The sequence below is a fragment of the Aptenodytes forsteri genome, unplaced genomic scaffold (genome assembly GCF_000699145.1).
Source record: "Aptenodytes forsteri isolate BGI_AS27 unplaced genomic scaffold, ASM69914v1 Scaffold14, whole genome shotgun sequence".
Taxonomy (NCBI): Eukaryota; Metazoa; Chordata; class Aves; order Sphenisciformes; family Spheniscidae; genus Aptenodytes; species Aptenodytes forsteri.
Window position 1 is genome coordinate 976,394 of NW_008794457.1, and position 16,928 is coordinate 993,321.

General features: G+C 49.3%; 1 protein-coding gene across 1 annotated transcript in view; it reads left to right on the forward strand.

Annotated features, from left to right (window-relative positions):
• The window catches only part of EDC4 (enhancer of mRNA decapping 4), a 38,887-nt gene extending 22,435 nt beyond the window's left edge, over positions 1–16,452 (forward strand). Inside the window, exons 17-29 of the mRNA XM_009290823.1 lie at positions 257–410; positions 1,146–1,609; positions 3,333–3,434; positions 4,432–4,584; positions 5,978–6,014; positions 7,022–7,202; positions 9,145–9,300; positions 10,056–10,171; positions 10,864–11,029; positions 12,256–12,442; positions 13,719–13,938; positions 14,579–14,742; positions 16,085–16,452. Coding sequence (XP_009289098.1) covers positions 257–410; positions 1,146–1,609; positions 3,333–3,434; positions 4,432–4,584; positions 5,978–6,014; positions 7,022–7,202; positions 9,145–9,300; positions 10,056–10,171; positions 10,864–11,029; positions 12,256–12,442; positions 13,719–13,938; positions 14,579–14,742; positions 16,085–16,277 — 2,293 coding nt within the window. The 3' untranslated portion in view covers positions 16,278–16,452. The remainder of the gene's footprint in view (positions 1–256; positions 411–1,145; positions 1,610–3,332; positions 3,435–4,431; positions 4,585–5,977; positions 6,015–7,021; positions 7,203–9,144; positions 9,301–10,055; positions 10,172–10,863; positions 11,030–12,255; positions 12,443–13,718; positions 13,939–14,578; positions 14,743–16,084) is intronic.
• The last annotated feature ends 476 nt before the right edge of the window (positions 16,453–16,928 follow it).

The window sequence follows — 16,928 nt, forward strand, 5'->3', positions numbered from 1 at the left end:
CCCTCTTTTTTTTTTTTTTTGTTTTGTTTTGTTTCCACCTGGTATCTCTTTGGGCTGTATGGGGACTAGGAGATGCAGGTGCTAGTTGACAGGGAGTAGCTGACCACGGTGGAAAGAGTGAGGGCCTGGAGAACACTAGTGAAGTTTGGGTTGGGCTCTTCACCTGTGGATCCCATCTCCTCACCTCGAGTGTTTGATGCAGATCTGTATCATTAGGTTGGCCTGCTTGATTTGTTTGTGTCTCTGTTTTCTGCAGGCCATCGGAAGACTTGACTGTGAGCCCCAAGATGCAGCTGGACACCAGCCTCACACTGAGTAGCAGTAGCAGCAGTCTCCAGACTAGTCCCAGGAGCCATTCAGTTCTTATCCCAGGCCTCCCTGACAAGCTAACACCAAAGGCACCTGTTCCAGTAAGGCTCCAAATGCTGCTCCCTTCCTTCTCCTCATGGCCCAAGGGACCTCTTTCTATGGGCCTGTACAAGCTGAAATTAGACTTATTTGGATATTAACAGGGCCAGCATCTGCCCTTTGGAAAACACAGCTGCTGGCACAGATCTACAGCCAGGTTTACCTGTGTTAATGGAACTTGATCTCGTGTAAAACAGCATGTCTCTGAAAACTAGAGACAGCTCTAGCTTGTGCTGTGACTATCACAATGGTTGGACATGGTCAGCCTTTGTGTTAGGAGACAGTGCTACCTGGAAAGGTTTCTTCCTCCTTGTTGGTCTGACGGGTCTGAAACAATCATTTCCTATTCCTAAATTTTTCTTCCCAGGTGTGGTACAAAACAGATTATGACCAAAGCTTGAAATTGAAATAAGTCCAGGAGATGTTCAATGTTAAAACTAACTTTTTCCCTCAAAGAGGAGGGATCCTGGAGCAGAGCAGGGAGGTAGAGCTGGTGTTACATTTTCTTTTGAAAGTGTGTTCAAACTAGCATTAGTTTAAGCGTGGTGTTAGCTCAGCTGAGAGTCCATTACAAGACCTGGGGCCCTTCTCCGTCTGCTAAACAGAGTGGGAGCACAGGGATCTCATGAGGAAAGAATACAGCTGGCTGTTTCCAGAGGTGGTTGGTGTAAGGTACCAGGGGTTCCTGGAGCGTCTCCACATTACCCTGAAGGCTCTTGTTTGATTTTTGTATTCAGGTCACGCCAGGAAACCCCTCTCTAGCACTGGAACTGCAGGAGGTGGAGCCCTTGGTGGTGCCCCAGGCTTCTCCCACCCGCGAGCGCTCGCCAGACGTCATTTCCTCTGCTTCCACAGCCATGTCCCAAGATATCCCAGAGATTGCTTCCGAGACCTTGCAACGCAGCTTTGCGGCAGCTCCGTCTGGGCTCCCCGCGGAGGTGCTGGAGCCCAGTCATCACGCAGACAGTATGGCATCCGCTGCCTCAGCCTTGCATTTGCTGTCTCCGAGGAACCGGCACAATTCAGAGCACAGCCACCACTCTTTGGACATGCCTCCAGTGGAGGTGGACAGACTGAATGCTCCGTCATTACTGGAGACTGCTTTAACTCAGGAAAATGCATCTTCTGACAGTGTTGTGAGTCAGCCGTGGCCAGCAGCTCCTGACATAACCAGAGAAACCAGGAACAGCATGGCAGACAGGTAATCACTTGGGTTTGTCTTGCTCAGGGCAATTTCTTTGCGCTTGCCAAATTGCTAGCTTGCTGAAAAGGTCTTATGTTCTGATTAAACCAGAGCACTTCTCCATCCCTCCTTTCCTTAAAGGATCTGATGATTCAACCTTCCTGTGTGCTTGGTCTGTGTATGCTGTGTCCTCAACTTCCTAGGCCAGCTCTAACAATTTGTGCTCTCTAATACCCCTTGCAGCATAAAAGATCTCTGTTAAGAAGGTGAAGAGTCTACTTTATTGGCCTTCACGTTCACCTGGGAATGGAGACTTGAGATGGGATCTTTTTTTTTTGTACTCTGGAAATAAAACCAGTACAAGATAAAATCTGCCCCAGGTGATGCGTTCCTGCATGCTTTTGTTGAAAGGAATCAATTAGCACATAATTGACAGGTTTGATTGTAGGTTAATTGTATATCTCTTTTCTAGGATTGGCTCTGTGCAGCTAGCATTATAAATAAAGTATTTTAAAAGCCAGAAAATGAATGGCAATGTCTCTGTGGAGCAGGCATGCAGAATGGGCAACGTAACATACGCCTGCTTACCAGGAGCAAACTATTACGCTGGAGCAGTGCTAGGATTCATCACAGAATTAGTGTCCGTCTTGTAGTGGGACGGGAACAGTGAGATGCACCTGGCACCTCCCGAGTCTGTCTAGGCCAGGGCTGCATGCACCACGAGAGCCTGCAAACACCTTCCTTTTCAACAGGACTAGCAGGCTGAGAGTGTCAGTGCTGTCCCTCAAACTATCCAGGGCTGTTCCCTCCATCAGAATTGCAAGAGAAAGGCCTTGCCTTGTGCCTCAGCACACCTGAGGATGCTGCTTCAGGAAACAGACTCAATTCTGATGGCTCTGGGGAGGGCACCGAGGCTGTGTGTCTACACAGTGTTTTTGCTTTTGCTCATAATTTGAAGTTGAGAAAATACTTTACTGGAGCTTGCAACTCCCCTCAATCCCACTCTGTCTTTGAATTCTTCAGGACTTCTCATAGCAGAGTATCAGATCAGATATCTCTGGATCTGAGCCATTTCACTTGTGCATCAATATAATTTTTTTTTTTGACATTCCAGCTCAGTCAAGCCATCAGCCTACATGAAAGTAACGAGTGCTCACTTCTGTTTCAAGATCTTCCTGCGTGCTGAATTCAAAGAGACCTAGTTTATGGCTTAGGAGCATGTGTAATTTGCTTTCAGAACCTTTATGGAACTCAGACTGGCTTCACTGTTGCAGTTCTGTTCCGTCTGGTAGAGCTTCCCTCTGCGTACTTCCCAGACACTTGGGAGAACTGAGAAGCACTGATGATTTTTGCCCCAGTGATCACTATTACTTACGGAAAAACAAACCCAAGATGATGCTATTCACTGAAGTACTCTGTACTGCCCAGTTTGAGTAGTGGCTTACCTGTCTTGCATGGGTGTCTGTTGGGAGATTGTTCTTGGTTGGGGCCTGAAGCATAGCTGAGCTGCTTCTCCTTTCTTAAGGCCTGCAGAAAAACGCATGGAGAAATTTAAGTGTTTAGTACCTCTAAACAACACTTGCCACTCTCTGGATCTGTGCAGATAGATGTGGGGTGTTAGATGTTAGATGTTTGTTTGTGTTAGACCTTCTATCAGGATCTGCCGTGAGAAGTGGAGTGAGCAAATACCCAAGCAGAAAGAGACTTTTGTGATGGTATTTTCTTTTTTTTCCTCCTCTAGCCCAAGGGATGAGGTTGAAGAAAAGCACAAGAGCTCTTCCTATCATCGACACAGCTACCACCTGCTGCAGCATGACAGCCAGGATGCTAGTGCAGAACAAAGGTACCAGAGTGCTCAGCCCCCTCTCTCGCCCTGCAGGGACTCAGTTCAGGCTGCATTCGTGCTTCTGTCCCCAGCAAGCCTTCACGTGTGGGGTGAATGTCTTTGCTTTGTCTCCTGACTTAATGTGTGTATGCAGTCCGGCTTCCGTAATGTTCTGATGACTTCAGCTGATCACGAGATTGGCCTCTGGGCATTGTCCAATTTATTCTCTGTAGGGAAAGGTTTGACTGTGCTGCTCCTAAGAGCATGGACCAAGCTTGGTTTAATTACCAGTGAAAACCTATTAAGGGATCAGTTTCCAAATACTAAGCCTTAGATAAGGTAGCGAGGGTATCTCAGGAGTTAGTTTCTTGCTTTTGACATCTTTGCTCCCTCATGAGCCACCCTAAAGCTCTGTGGGCACATTCTGTGTGCCTGGCAAGCTCAGCCCTGTTTGGCAGATGAGGGTTCATTCTTAATCCGCACTTAAATTCAGACTGAAATGTGCAGCCTGTATTGGATGGCTGGTCAGCAGCTGAAAGACTCCAAGGTACCGAGGATCACGTACTTCCTAGGCTCAGCCTGATTCTCCTCTGTTCCTGTGATACTTGCTGCGTCAAGTGCTTTCTGTCTGTAAAGCTGTAAGGATATGCTGTGCTTGGGTTCCCTGCTGGGTCAGCGTCACATCCTAGGGCTTATGTGCTGGTGTGTGTATGCAGCAAGAACAGGCATCGTTCCGCCACGCTGCCTGAACCACAGTTGTCCCTAACGCAGAGACCCTTCAAGTCTCGTTATGCAGCACTCGAGCTCAGCCTGAGCAGACCTGGATCAAAACGGAGCAGCACATGCTGAGCTCTGTAGAGGTCTCTATGTTAAAGGTCAAGGTGGCGGGCGTCCTTAGCTGTGTGACTCTGGCCGTGTGTGGATGAAGAGCAGAGTGTGTCTCCCCTCCCCTTAGTGAAGGCTAACGCTGTCCAGTATTGCAAGTGATGTCCTCTCCCCTCCTGTTCCTTCATAGTGACCATGATGATGAAGTTGCAAGCTTGGCTTCTACATCAGGTGGATTTGGTGCCAAAGCGTCTACGCAGAGGCTGCCTGTGAAGGACTGGAAAGCCAAGGCATCCCCTCGGGCTTCCCCAAAGCTAAAGCGGAAGGGCAAGAAAGATGACGGGTACGCTGGGCTTGCCAGAATACAGGTGGCTGTGGGACCAGCTGTGCAGGGCCACAGCCTGATGTAGCCATTAGCAGCGAGACTAGGGTCTGAGGCTGGGCAGCGGCCAAGTGCTCCCGACCCTCGCCCCATTTTGCAAATGGCAGTAACCCCACAGAAAGTGTTGCTGGTTACTCAGACGCTGACTGCCACTCAGGGGTGCGGGAGTAGGTTCTGCACTACCTTTCCAGCTGGGACTCAAAATCCAAAATACAGCCTGGGCTTCAGAAGAATGTCTGAGAGGTAAACTGCACATTGTGGGGGGACACTGGATCCATTTGCCGGTTTCAGTGAAGGCTTCATTGGAACTGTGACACTGTGAGCGTAGCTTAACGTGGCCTCCGTTTCTGGTTGGCTTCTGAACGCTGGCACAGTGCCCTTGTTCAACAATATCTATCGTTTGTTACCTGCTTGCTGCTTTTGTGTGTTTCTAAACGTGCCCGTATGAATGTCTTGTAAGTGAAAACTGATGACTGGAAAGGTCTGCCCGTGGCAAATTAGACCAACCTGTCTGCATTAATGTGAGGAGAGCAGCACAGCTTCTGCACGGGGCTCTCCCCTCTTCCTGTGTTCCCATAGCTCCGTGATTTGGATCTCTGACTGCAGATTACAACGAAGATGGGCTATGGCATTAAGTTTCTGGCTGTGGTCCTGTACTGAGGCTAAGAGCTTACTGGGTCACAGAAATACCTTTCATTTTTCCTGCCTCAGTCCTTCTAAAGTTGCTGAATGGATGCTGTCTAGGAACAACAAATGTTTACTTTCCTTCTGGTAGCGTTTGAATATTCATAGATCTGTGACTTTGATGGAGACATGCAATATTAGTGGATCAGTTCAGTGTTTTTCTTTATTCTGCTGTATATGCTGGAGAGCATGACTGGTTTCTTCACCTTGAGAGCTGGAATCATTCTAGATGATTTGAAGCTCGTTAATTCTATATTTAACAAACGGGTACTTGGTTTTTCTTTGTAAAATATCAGGAGACCTTCAAAACTGTTTGGCAAAGCCTTCCCTGGCTTTGAATTTGGACAAAACTGAAAAATCAGTGTGCATTGTTCTTTGTAACAGTCCTCATTAAGACTTGGTTCAGATCTCCTCCCTGCGAAGGGATCAGTCTGTAAGGAACTTCAGGGCCTGTGAATAGTGCAAATGATGGAGTCACAGTGCTGTAAGGACTGGGATTTCATCACCTTCTGTCGCTCTTCATGTTATACTAGGCAAAACAGAAGTATGAGGTGGCATGTAAAATCTAAAGCAACCGTAAAATGTGTGATCTGTTGTGGCAGAAAACTTGGATAATAAGAGCAGTTAATTGCCGTAATTGGATTACTACTTTTTCTCTTTTTATTTCCAGGGATGTGAACCAGTCGCCAAGATCATCTAACAACCAGGTGAGTCAGAGCTGCTCTGCAGTCTGTCCCAAGGGCATGATGCTTCAGCTCTATTTACTGTCTTACTAAAGACCTGAGAGAAAGTTCATCCCAGTTCCTTGAAGTACCGTGGGCCCCTGCTGTGCCCGAGCAGGCTGAGATGGGGCTGCGCTTGGGCTTGGCATTGCTCCGTTCTCTGACTTGCGCAGCAGAGAAGGAGCTGCTCAGTGATATCCAGACCGATGGCTTCCTTCTCACCTTTGCATATCGACGGGCATTTCTGTGTTCTCACAAGCCCTGTATCATCTAAGACGCTACCACTCATTTCCTCTTCCCTGCTGAGATGACTCGCATGCGTCGGCAGCAGGATAAGCTGTTCCCTGCAAAGTAAGGGTCACAGTGGGACTGGCCTGTTGGAATTTCTTAGCCCTGTTGACAGTACCTTGGTATCTGGCACAAAATGCTCTCGGCCAAGTTGCGTACACTTCTTAAACTGCCCTTGATGTGTGTGCCTCCTTTAGATATTTTGAGCAGGTGACGAGACAACGAACTATAGACGTATACTTCTCCAGTTGTTTGGTTATTCATAAATAAGTGAAAGAGCTGAAAAAGTGCTCTAGGAAACCTCCTTCTTACTCTACTGATTGCACAGCTCTTTCATAAGTGTTTGAAGTCATTATTTACATTCGGAGGCCTAAACACTCTCTCTCAGTACCTGGCCAAAAGCGAACAGGATCTGTTTTCTTCTGTTTTCTTTTAGATGCCAGAGCTGTGAAGGCGGTCTTGGATCTAAACAGTTGATATTCTAAGCAACCATTTATGAATTCCGTGCAGGAACTTCATGTACCTTGCTTTATAATTTTATTTCTTGGGACAAAAGTCTTAGAAATAAGCATTAAGCTGGCCCAGTTTTCTGTTTTGTGTGTTACGCTTCAGTCCTAGGCACAGGGGTTGACTTAATACCTAGCAGAAAGCTTGACTGACCTCCGATCCTGTTAGAAATGAATGCTTGTCCTCTCCACGCATAGGTGACACCAGAGTTCCAGGATGAGCTGATGTGCATATTGAGGAGCCAACAGCGGGAGCTCTCTGAGCTGCGTCAGAACCAGATGGAGCTGCTGCAGAGACTCACGGATCACCTTGATGCCATTCAGAGCTCCCTTATGGGCCATGTGGAGAGGGTGATTGACTCCCAGCAGGAACAGGAGCGTATCCTTGTTTGCAAATGTTACGTGGCAGTTAAGGAGCGGAAGGCTGCGAGGCAGAGTAGAGACATGAGGAAGGCTAAGAAAGTTCAAGGATCTTGGTAGCGTGGGCCATAGGTGCAGTAAAATTGCCTGGCTGCAATATCTCTTTCAGTTCCTCTCGGTCCCTTTCTAAGGGCAAGAAACTCAGAAACAGAACGGAGAAGAACTGATACTTTCTTTCGCTGTCCCACTAAATTTTCTAGTTACCCATTAAGACCATAAGTGCTGCAGCGCTGGAGTAGGCTAGAGGTGCACCTAATACGTTATCCTATGTCAGGCAGTGGCCAGTTGAGTAGGAGTAATTATGGGGTGATCCTTTCCTTCCTTTCCTCCTTAAGGCAAGTCAGTACTTGCACCAGAAATAGCATCTGACTGCCATGCTGCATGGCTGAATATAGAATTGTCTTGTCTGTACCCATATATACATCTGGTGGTCCACAGGTCCCTTACGTGTTGTCTGAAAAGTACTTTCTTTTGGTGTTTTCAAACCTGGTATCCAATCATTTTTTATTGTGTTGTGAGTAGTCAGTTCCTGTACATCTTTTGCTGCACTGAACTTGGTCATGTTCCCCAAACTGAACAGCTCTAGCCTGTTTCATGTCTGAAGCCACTCAACTTCTATGACATGACAATGATTTCTGTTTTCTCTATTAATTAGTCTTGGATTTTCCTTTTTGACCGTCAGGCTGATATTTTCATAGATAATTCAGATAGCTTTCTACTGAAGTTCGGAGTCTAGAGCTATATTGTAATACTAGAATAATTTTTCCCTATCTGCACAACTTCATATCTGCACTGAATTTTGTCAGCAGCTGAATTGTCTTTTTCACTGTTTGTTTTGTTGGTGTTTGGTTTTGTTGTGTTGGTTTTTTTTTTTAAGATGCACGTGCCTCTCAGTGTTTGTGTGTTGGCTCCTTCAGAGAGCTTGGTACTAGCTTTTATTAAGCCTGGGTTTGCTCCCGTGCACTATATCGCTTATGTCCACCAATTCCATCCTGTAGAAACGTTTTTACCAATTTGCTTTTTATGGATATTGGGCTACCTTCTGTAGTGGTTTTGGCTGGGATGGAGTTAATTTTCTCCATAGCAGCTCCTATGGTGGTATGTTTTGGATTTGTGACCAAAACAACGTTGATAACACACTGATGTTTTTGCTATTGCTAAACCCTGTCAAGGCCTTCTCTGTTTCTCGTGCTGCTCCACCAGCGAGCAGGCTGGGGGTGGGCGAGAAGCTGGGAGGGGACACAGCCGGGACAGCTGACCCCAGCTGACCAAAGGGATGTCCCATACCGTATGGCGTTGTGCTCAGCAGTAAAAGCTGGGGGAAAGGAGGAGGAAGGGGGGACGTTCGGAGCGATGGCGTTTGTCTTCCCAAGTCACCGTTAGGCGTGATGGAGCCCTGCTTCCCTGGGGATGGCTGAACACCTGCCTGCCCATGGGAAGGAGCGAATGAATTCCTTGTTTTGCTTGGCTCGCATGTGCAGCTTTTGCTTTACCTATTAAACTGTCTTTATCTCAACCCGTGAGCTTTCTCACTTTTACCCTTCCTGTTCTCTCCCCCATCCCGCTGCAGAGGAGTGGCCTAGCGGCTGTGTGGGGCTGAGCTGCCTACGGGGGCAGCTGAGTTAACCCACAATATGTAGGGAATATTACTGTCAAGCTTCTTTCAGCTGTTTGGCTTTTCTACCCTGCCTTCTAGAGCTCTTCTCTCACACTGATCATTTGTTTAAGAGCACCCTGTTGTTTACAGGAACGCATCAGCAATGTTATTAGACCCCTCTTTTACCAGAGGCGCAAATTTGCTCTCACTGAGCCTCTGGAGGTGAGGCTAGTGTCCATCTTTGTGGACAGGAGTGTTGAGGGTAGAGAGGAAGTCTGTGTTCCTTAACATGCATTCTCGTTAGAAAGAAGACTAGACCGAGCGCTGACGGAAGGACAGCAGCGCAATGGGCAGCTCCAGGAGCATCTGTCTCAGCAGCTCTCTCAGTCCCTTTCCACTGCTGTGTGTAACCGTCTGGAGAGGACCATTCGTGAGGAGATGAAGAAGACTGTACCCCAGTGTGAGTGTTGCTGCCTAGGCTTTGAAGGTGGATCCCTACAGTTAGCCCCGTAGGGATTGAAAGCATGCTGTGAGAAGTGTTGGCACTGTATGAAGTATGAGTTAGGTTACATGAAGACTAGTCATGGCACTTTAAACTGTTGCGGGCCCCACTGTAATCTGGGAAGAGGAGTTGTGGTTTGGAAGGAGTATGAGGCTCCCAGAGGGGATGCCTTTCCAGAGAGCGTGGTCTGACCTTCCAATATAATCCATAAAGCTTCTGGAGTCTGTTCGGTGGAGGAAGGCAAAAGAGGCTAATGAGTTTGGAAATGTCGAGACTTGACTGGAGCAAACTTAAACTTGTCTTTGCCCTTCCTTGACGCACTGGCACCGTCCATGTAAGGAAATGTTCAAAGAAATGCTGGTGGGAAAGCCTTCTGCAGCCATTGGCGTCCACCATTCTGCTTGAAGCAGAGCTACCCGCTATTCTAGATAAGGTCAGCTGTGACTTTGTTGGGGCAAGTCTTGAAAACCTTCAAGGCTGGAGCTTCCACAGCCTCTCTGGTGACTTCCAGAGCTGTACCACCTTCCTAGCAAAAAGTTTCTCCTAATGTCCAACCTTAGCTTCCCAAGCCAGAGCTAGTGACCATTGCCGCTTGCTGTGTCATATCCAAGAATAGTTTGACTCCATTTTTTTTTTGGGGGGGGGGGGGGGGGGGCTTGAAGTGTGACTCTAGGCTTAAAGCTGCAACTTTGACATGTTTGTGTTGTGCCTAGGCATTTCCAAGAGCATGGACCCTATTGCTGGCCAGCTAAGTAACACTATTGCTGCCAAGCTCACTGCTGTTGAGGGGACACTGAAAGAGAGTATCACCAAGCTGGTGAAATCAAAGGTAAGGAGAACCAGACGGTAGCTTTTCCTGGGGACATTGAGTTGTCACCTGCCTGGGTAGTGACTCCTCATACCTCTTCCCCTCACCTATATCTCCAGGTAAGGTCAGTTTAGCTGCCAGTGGTCAAAGGTCCTGGTCTCATCCAGAGGGCGAGCTTGTTGTGCACTCTCCTGCCTGCTTTGCCTCATTAGTCCTTTCTTTCATTTACCGAGTTGTTCATTTTCTACTAGAGCAGAGAATTCTCACTACAGCAGTGTCTTTAGGGCCATCTCGATCAGCCAAGTGGTGAAGTTTGACTGGCTCTTCTGCTCTCCGCTCTGTTCTCCATTTCTACGTTGTTTAGGGAGCAGAAGCTCGTTGCTTACCTTGGCAGGGAATGGTGGATTGTGGGAGGGAAGCAGGGGAAGGGGAAGGGAGCCACGCTTGACTCTGCCACCTTCCCTTGCTCTACAGCTGAACTACAGGGAAATCGTGATGTTCTCTGGCAGCCCCTCAGCAAGCAGATGCTCTGCCTGCTGTAGTCATGGTGCAGCCCGGTCAGTGGAAGGAGCTGAGGGAATACACACTTCTGACACTGGGCTGTCCTTATCTGGTGTGGGTGTGTTGCAGGGACCTACAGTGTTTGTTCACATCTTTAGTCTGCAGCAGGCTGTTGTTAATTTTCTGGAATCTCTTCTGTGTGTGCTTGCAAGAACCTTACAGATACTGTTGTGAGGGCAACGGCCGACACCCTGCAGGGGCCGATCCAGTCAGCTTACAGGGAAGCGTTTCAGAGCGTCGTGTTGCCGGCCTTCGAGAAGAGCTGCCAGTCCATGTTCCAGCAAATCAATGACACCTTCAAGCAGGGCACACAGGAATGTGAGTAGGTTCTCTTCTCTGAGTTTTCTCTGCACAGCGTATTTGCATTAGTAGCTGACAACAAGTTGGCTGCTTCTTACGTCTTTGCCTTTCAGAGTTTCACGGGTGACTGTTTAACCCCTTAGCCCATCTGCAGGCGAGAGAGAACCAGAACCGAGGCAGTTTTTGTGGGTGGTGCTGTAAGAACAGAGATTCACCTCTGGTCTTTGTAGCCCATGCGGCAAAACGCTTGGCCTCATTCTGCGAATCTGTGACTTCATCTATTGAGTAGAAAAGCCCAGCTGTAGGATTACACCTGTTGTGAGGTGTAGTCACCACCCTGACATCAGGAAGATGATGTATGGAGAGGGTAGCAGTCCTGCAGCTAGGCCCTCATCTCAGAGGGGTAATGGAATTGGGGAAGGTTTAGAGAAGGGTACAGGGATGATCAGAGGTTAGATAGTGGCTGAACAGTGTAGACAGATGTGGTCAGGCTGGAAAAAAGAGCTATATTCTTAAGTAAGGAAAACTGTACACTGATGCGCTGGAGAAGATCTTTCCTCTTCTCAGGCTTGGGATCCAGTTCCTCGGCCTTCTGGGAGGCCAGGCAGGTATTACTCTGCAGAGCTGGTTTCTGAGGGGGCCTGAAGTTGCCTAGTGCTGGCACAGTGACTTCTGTTGTCCATAGATCTGCAGTGTCTCCAGCTGCTGTTTATTTTGCACCCTTCCTTTTCCTCACAAGTCTCCTACAAGAAAATAGAGCTTATATTCTTCTCCCTTTTGATCAGACCAGTTCATAAAATATTTTAAAATACAGCTTTTTGATCTCTGCAGACATGATTTTTTTTTTTTTTTTGGTCAGAAATGTTCCTCCTCTTTCTTCATTGGCATTGAACTCCATCACTAATGCAGGTCACAACTCACACTGTGTATGAAATAAAATATCCTGGCTCCCACCTTTATCTTGCCCTGAACAAACACTGCCTGTAAAGGTCTGTCGCAAGAGAACTGGTGGCTTTGTTGCTGTGTCATGTAATCCTGCATGATGGGGAGGCTGGAAGCAGGGTTTCTAGGTTAGTGTAACGCAGCCCAAAGCAAGGCTTGCGCGTTCTCTCTCCCCTGTGCTCGTACACTGGCTCAGTAATCGTTTCTGCTGGAGAACGTGTAGAGCCTGGCAGCTGGATTTCTGCCCTGACCATCTCCACGGGTACCGATGGCACAAACGTCTTCCTTTCTCGTTGTTGCAGATATCCAGCAGCTTGAGACTCACTTGAAGAACAAGAAGGTACGAGAACAGGAGGCCCGGGACCCGCTGCTGAATCAGCTTCGACAGCTCATCAGCACCTTCCAGAGCACCACCGAGCAGCTGGCTTCCACTGTCGCAGCCAGCGTCCACGCTGAGGTGCAGCATCAGCTGCATATTATCGTGAGCAAGTAAGTTGGCAGCTGGGCTTGTGGAGAGAGATGTCAGCAGGAGGTATATACATGTGCATAACAAAAACCTCTCCCTGCTCGTTGTGGAACAAGCCATTTGTCACTGTAGGGCTGCTTGTTGCCTCTGTGCACAGTATGACAAAGCGTGTGGGCTGGTGTAACTGTTGCCCTGTAGGGCACAAAACGAAGACCGCAGAAGGTTTCTAACAACCAGATGTATCGCTGCTGCGTGTGGGAGCTCAGGGCCTGCTTTTCACAGCGTCCCGTGTGCATGTTGGAGGACAGAAGGACCAAAGGCAGCCCAAAAGCACACTGAATTCTGACTAGCCTTCCTGTTCTGAAATGTTCTTCTAGTCTTTTGAGGGCTTTTCTTCTTTACTCTGTGTCCTCAGGCATACCAACAGTTTCTGCGGGCTACTCTGTCCTCCCAACTGCTCTGCAGCAATTTGTGCTTGGCCATCCTGGTTTCAAGATGCGATCCTGGCGGTGCCTTCAGCGCGTTCGCACCGTGAAGCTGGTGGCAGGTTGCCAGGCGTTACGACTGGCCGGTGGTCACCTGTGGGGCAGAATGCCCCTGTCTATTTTAAGCCGCTAGAACATATGTCAGAGCGCAATCGGGGTCTTTGATGCAGACCAGACTTGCCAGAAAGGCTGCCAGACTAAATTCTGGTCTCGTTGCACGGGCTGCGCTTGCTCCCAGGGAAGTCCTGCTATTCTACCTGTGGTAGAGCAGGTTTGATGCTTTGTACCCTTTGTAAGAGGGGAGGATCCAGCCCTTGGGGGGGAGAAGGTGTAACACACAGCAGCGGAGCCTGCACTGTGAACTGGTCTCGTGTGAAGTCAGAGGCGCAGCAGAAGTGTGTTCTCATTCCAAAGGTGTCATCTGCAGGCTAGGAAACTGCATCTAACAGATCTGATACAGAAAGCTGGGCCCATTCAGGGAGGAACCCAGAGCTTAGTAGCCTTGCTCGTAAGCCAGAGACATTAAAGATTTAAAACGCTGTATAATGAAAGACTTGGTTCCCTGAAACATCGCTTTCCCGCAGAGAATCCCGGCATCGGACGTCATGTTGTTGGCCACAGGGCTGCCTTACGCAGCGTGTTTCCGATGGGATGCCTGTGTCTCAGAACAATTTGTATTAACCCTTTGGTAGCCACACTAAAATAAGCCAGCAAGCCTGTGCTTTCTCGCTGGTACAAGCTTTATGCGATGTTGTCCCTCAGCTCTTCATCTTCAGAGATGCCTGTTTGTTGTGTGGTTTTTTTTTTTTTTTAGCATGCAGGAGTCTATTTTGGCCCAGGTGCAGAGAGTCATTAAAGGAGAAGTGAGCCTGGCTATGAAGGAGCAGCAAGCAGCTGTCACCTCGAGCATCGTCCAGGCAATGCGCTCGGCGGCCGGGACTCCGATCCCCTCTGCTCACTTGGATTTCCAGTCTCAGCAAACTCACATCCTTCAGCTGCTTCAGCAGGGACAACTCAACCAAGCTTTCCAGCAGGTACCTAGGCTTCCTGGTAGCGGGCATCGCTGCTTGTTGGGGGACGGAGTGGGGGGGGAAAGGGCTTTTTGAGCTGGGGACGTAATCCCACAACTCATACAGTTAAGTTCCTTCTTCCCTGCTCGTGCCCTGTCAGGACAGCGTCAGCGCTCCAGTAAGCCGGAGTGTTTTGCCATCAGCGGTGGCACGTGGTGCACCCCCGAAGAGCAACAGCTTCATAAGCCTCTCCAGGCAGATCTACCAGCTGGGGCCTGACCTTGCCTTTGTCTTTGAATATTCAGGCAGATCCATTTGATCTGCTGCAGACAGACTCCTCTGGGAATAATAGCAGTGCCGTGCCAGTGGACTGGCAGGGGATGCAGACACGGCCCTGCTCCGTGCTGCGAACTGTAACCTGCTCCCCTCTGCCTGGTTGGGGTCTGTTCAGCTTAGAACAGACACAGGTGTCCTCTGAGCGTAGACCGAGAGCCTAAATGCAGCCCTGCTTGCATGTACAGCAGGGTTTGCAGAGACCACTTCTTCCAGAGGAGGCTGGCGAGCCATTGAGCTGCCCCGAGGCAGAGGGCTGCCTCCTGCTCTGTCCTGTGTCCCTCACCTGCCTGTTGTTTCCTCTGCGTTTCTAGCTGTGTCTTCCTTGCAGGCTCTAACAGCAGCTGATCTCAACCTGGTCCTGTATGTCTGTGAGACTGTGGATACTCAGCAAGTATTCGGACAGCATCCATGCCCGCTGTCCCAGCCGGTGCTGCTCTCTCTCATTCAGCAGCTCTCCTCGGATTTGGGTACTCGTACGGAACTGAAGTTGAAGTGAGTACGATCAGAGCACCGGGTCTGAACCTGTGCAGACCTGTTCCTGGCTCTGGCTTTAGATTCACTGCCTGGAAGTGGAAGGTGGTGCTTTGACGAAGGTTGGAGCTTCTGTAGCCTGTTACTGGCACGTGAACAACCAGTAGTGACTTGGAAAACGATATAGGCATTGCCACGGAAAGCTTTGCTGCCCAGAGGTAGTAGTAGAAGGGGTACCCAGCTGTAGGTCCTGTTACCTCCTGGACTGTAGTCTGTAAGTAGTATATGTGGGCTGTGCAGCGATCTCCCTTTAACCAAGGAACAATTCCGCTGTGGAGGTAAAAGGAGGGATAGTGCCATGTTTCCTGGACAGCTTAATGTCCAGAGCAACTTTGCTCTGTTCTCAATTTTTAACCCGTCGCTGGTCTCCGTGTCGGCAGTTTCTTGTCGTGACTGCCAGGCAGGCTCAGTGGGAGGTGGCAGCAGGAGCTACTGGAAGTAATGTCTGTTGGATGGTCTAAGCAAAGTTCATGTGACAACATAGTGACTGTGCTGATACTTGCCATGAACATTTTTACTGAGTGAGTCAAAACCCTGTTATCTGTCCTAAAAAACCTAACTTGTTAAGGTACCTGCAGGTTTTAACCATGGCTTGCATGGAAAAATGACTTAAATCGAGCTTTTAACTCCAGTTAACAATAGGCGTAAAGCAAGCTAGAAAAACTGAAAAAGAGCTCTGAGTCACAGGCGAGCTGGTAATCCGAGTTAAAGTTGCTGCTGTCAAGTTCAAGCTGGTCTGTTAGTGGAAACCGTTTGCGGTGACCACGTTGCCTTGCTCTCAGGCTGAGGTTTGAAAGTTTATGGCTCGTCTGAACTTCGGAACGGCTTGTTGGTAAAACTCTTGCTCTTCCCCCACCCCTTCCATAGACATATTGGAAGAAGACCTTAAATATATCCCCACACGAAATAGGCCTCACTGCTGAGGATTTTTACTGTCTGATAAGTGACTAATTCTGCTTATGCTAAAAAGGCATCAAAGAAAATATCTACGGAGCTGCGACCAGGCCTGGCCTGTAGCCAAGTGCCACCGCCAGCTCTGCAGGGAGTTCCAGCTTGCTGTTGTGCCTGCTTGGTTCAGGGCTGTGTTGCACGTACCGCAGGCTGGAAAATACATAGGCTGCCCTTAGGTGTTGAAGAAGGGATAGGTGGACTCAGTAACGTTTATTTTCTGATGGCTGAACGTACTGTGCCGAGTTTGGGGCGGGGGGGGGAGCAGAATTGTGCATCTTCAGTGCTAAAATGAACTGAATCGGATTGGGATCGCACGTTGGGTTTGGTTCTAACCCTGGTCTCTCTCCTTCAGTTACTTGGAGGAAGCGGTGATGCACCTGGACCACAGCGACCCCATCACCCGAGACCACATGGGGTCAGTCATGAACCAGGTGCGGCAGAAGCTCTTCCAGTTCCTCCAGGTGGAACCCCACAACACGCTGAGCAAGCCTGCCCGTCGCCTCATGATCATGCTCCAGGGCCTGGTCACCCCCGGCATGACCTAGGAGGACCTGGCTTATCTTGTGGGCTGCTCCATGGAAGCCCACCCAGCAGATCCAGTAGTTACTAACCACGTATGGCTTGTGTTAAGAGCTCTTGCCAGGAAACCTATCAACATGTGTGTGATGTCTCTAAGGCAAACGCCACCTGTGTATAGTCCCAAATAGTCACTGAACGCTCACTTGGCTTATTTTCCTAAATAGCCTCTTTTTGAGAGAATTAAGTCTCTTCTCCACCTGCCCATCCGTCCCTGAGGCCTGGCCGGCAGTCCAAGTCGCAGTCAGCAGAAGCCGGTGGATTTCTTACCCCTTTAGCTTGGAGTCTGCTGCCGTGAGCAGAGGAGAAGGGAGGTGCACGCTGGGCCCCGAGCGAGGGGCCCGCCAGGGCCGCGTGCTCCTTGGTGACCAGAAACTAGTACCCGTATCTTAGTCAAGGACTCAAACTCCTCCTCCCTGGTGGGGTGAGTAGCTGGGAGGACAGCAGCCGAGCAGGAGAGGGGGGGGGTTCATTAACTCCAGCCGCCGCAGTGGGGTGCCCAGCCCATCCTACCTGGTGCAGGCAGGTTTGGGCAGGGGGGCTGTGCCTGTGTATGCCTCCGGAGTGACCCGAGGAGGTGCTCTGGGGGGTGGTGGTGGTGGGGGGTGTCAGGCAGCAGC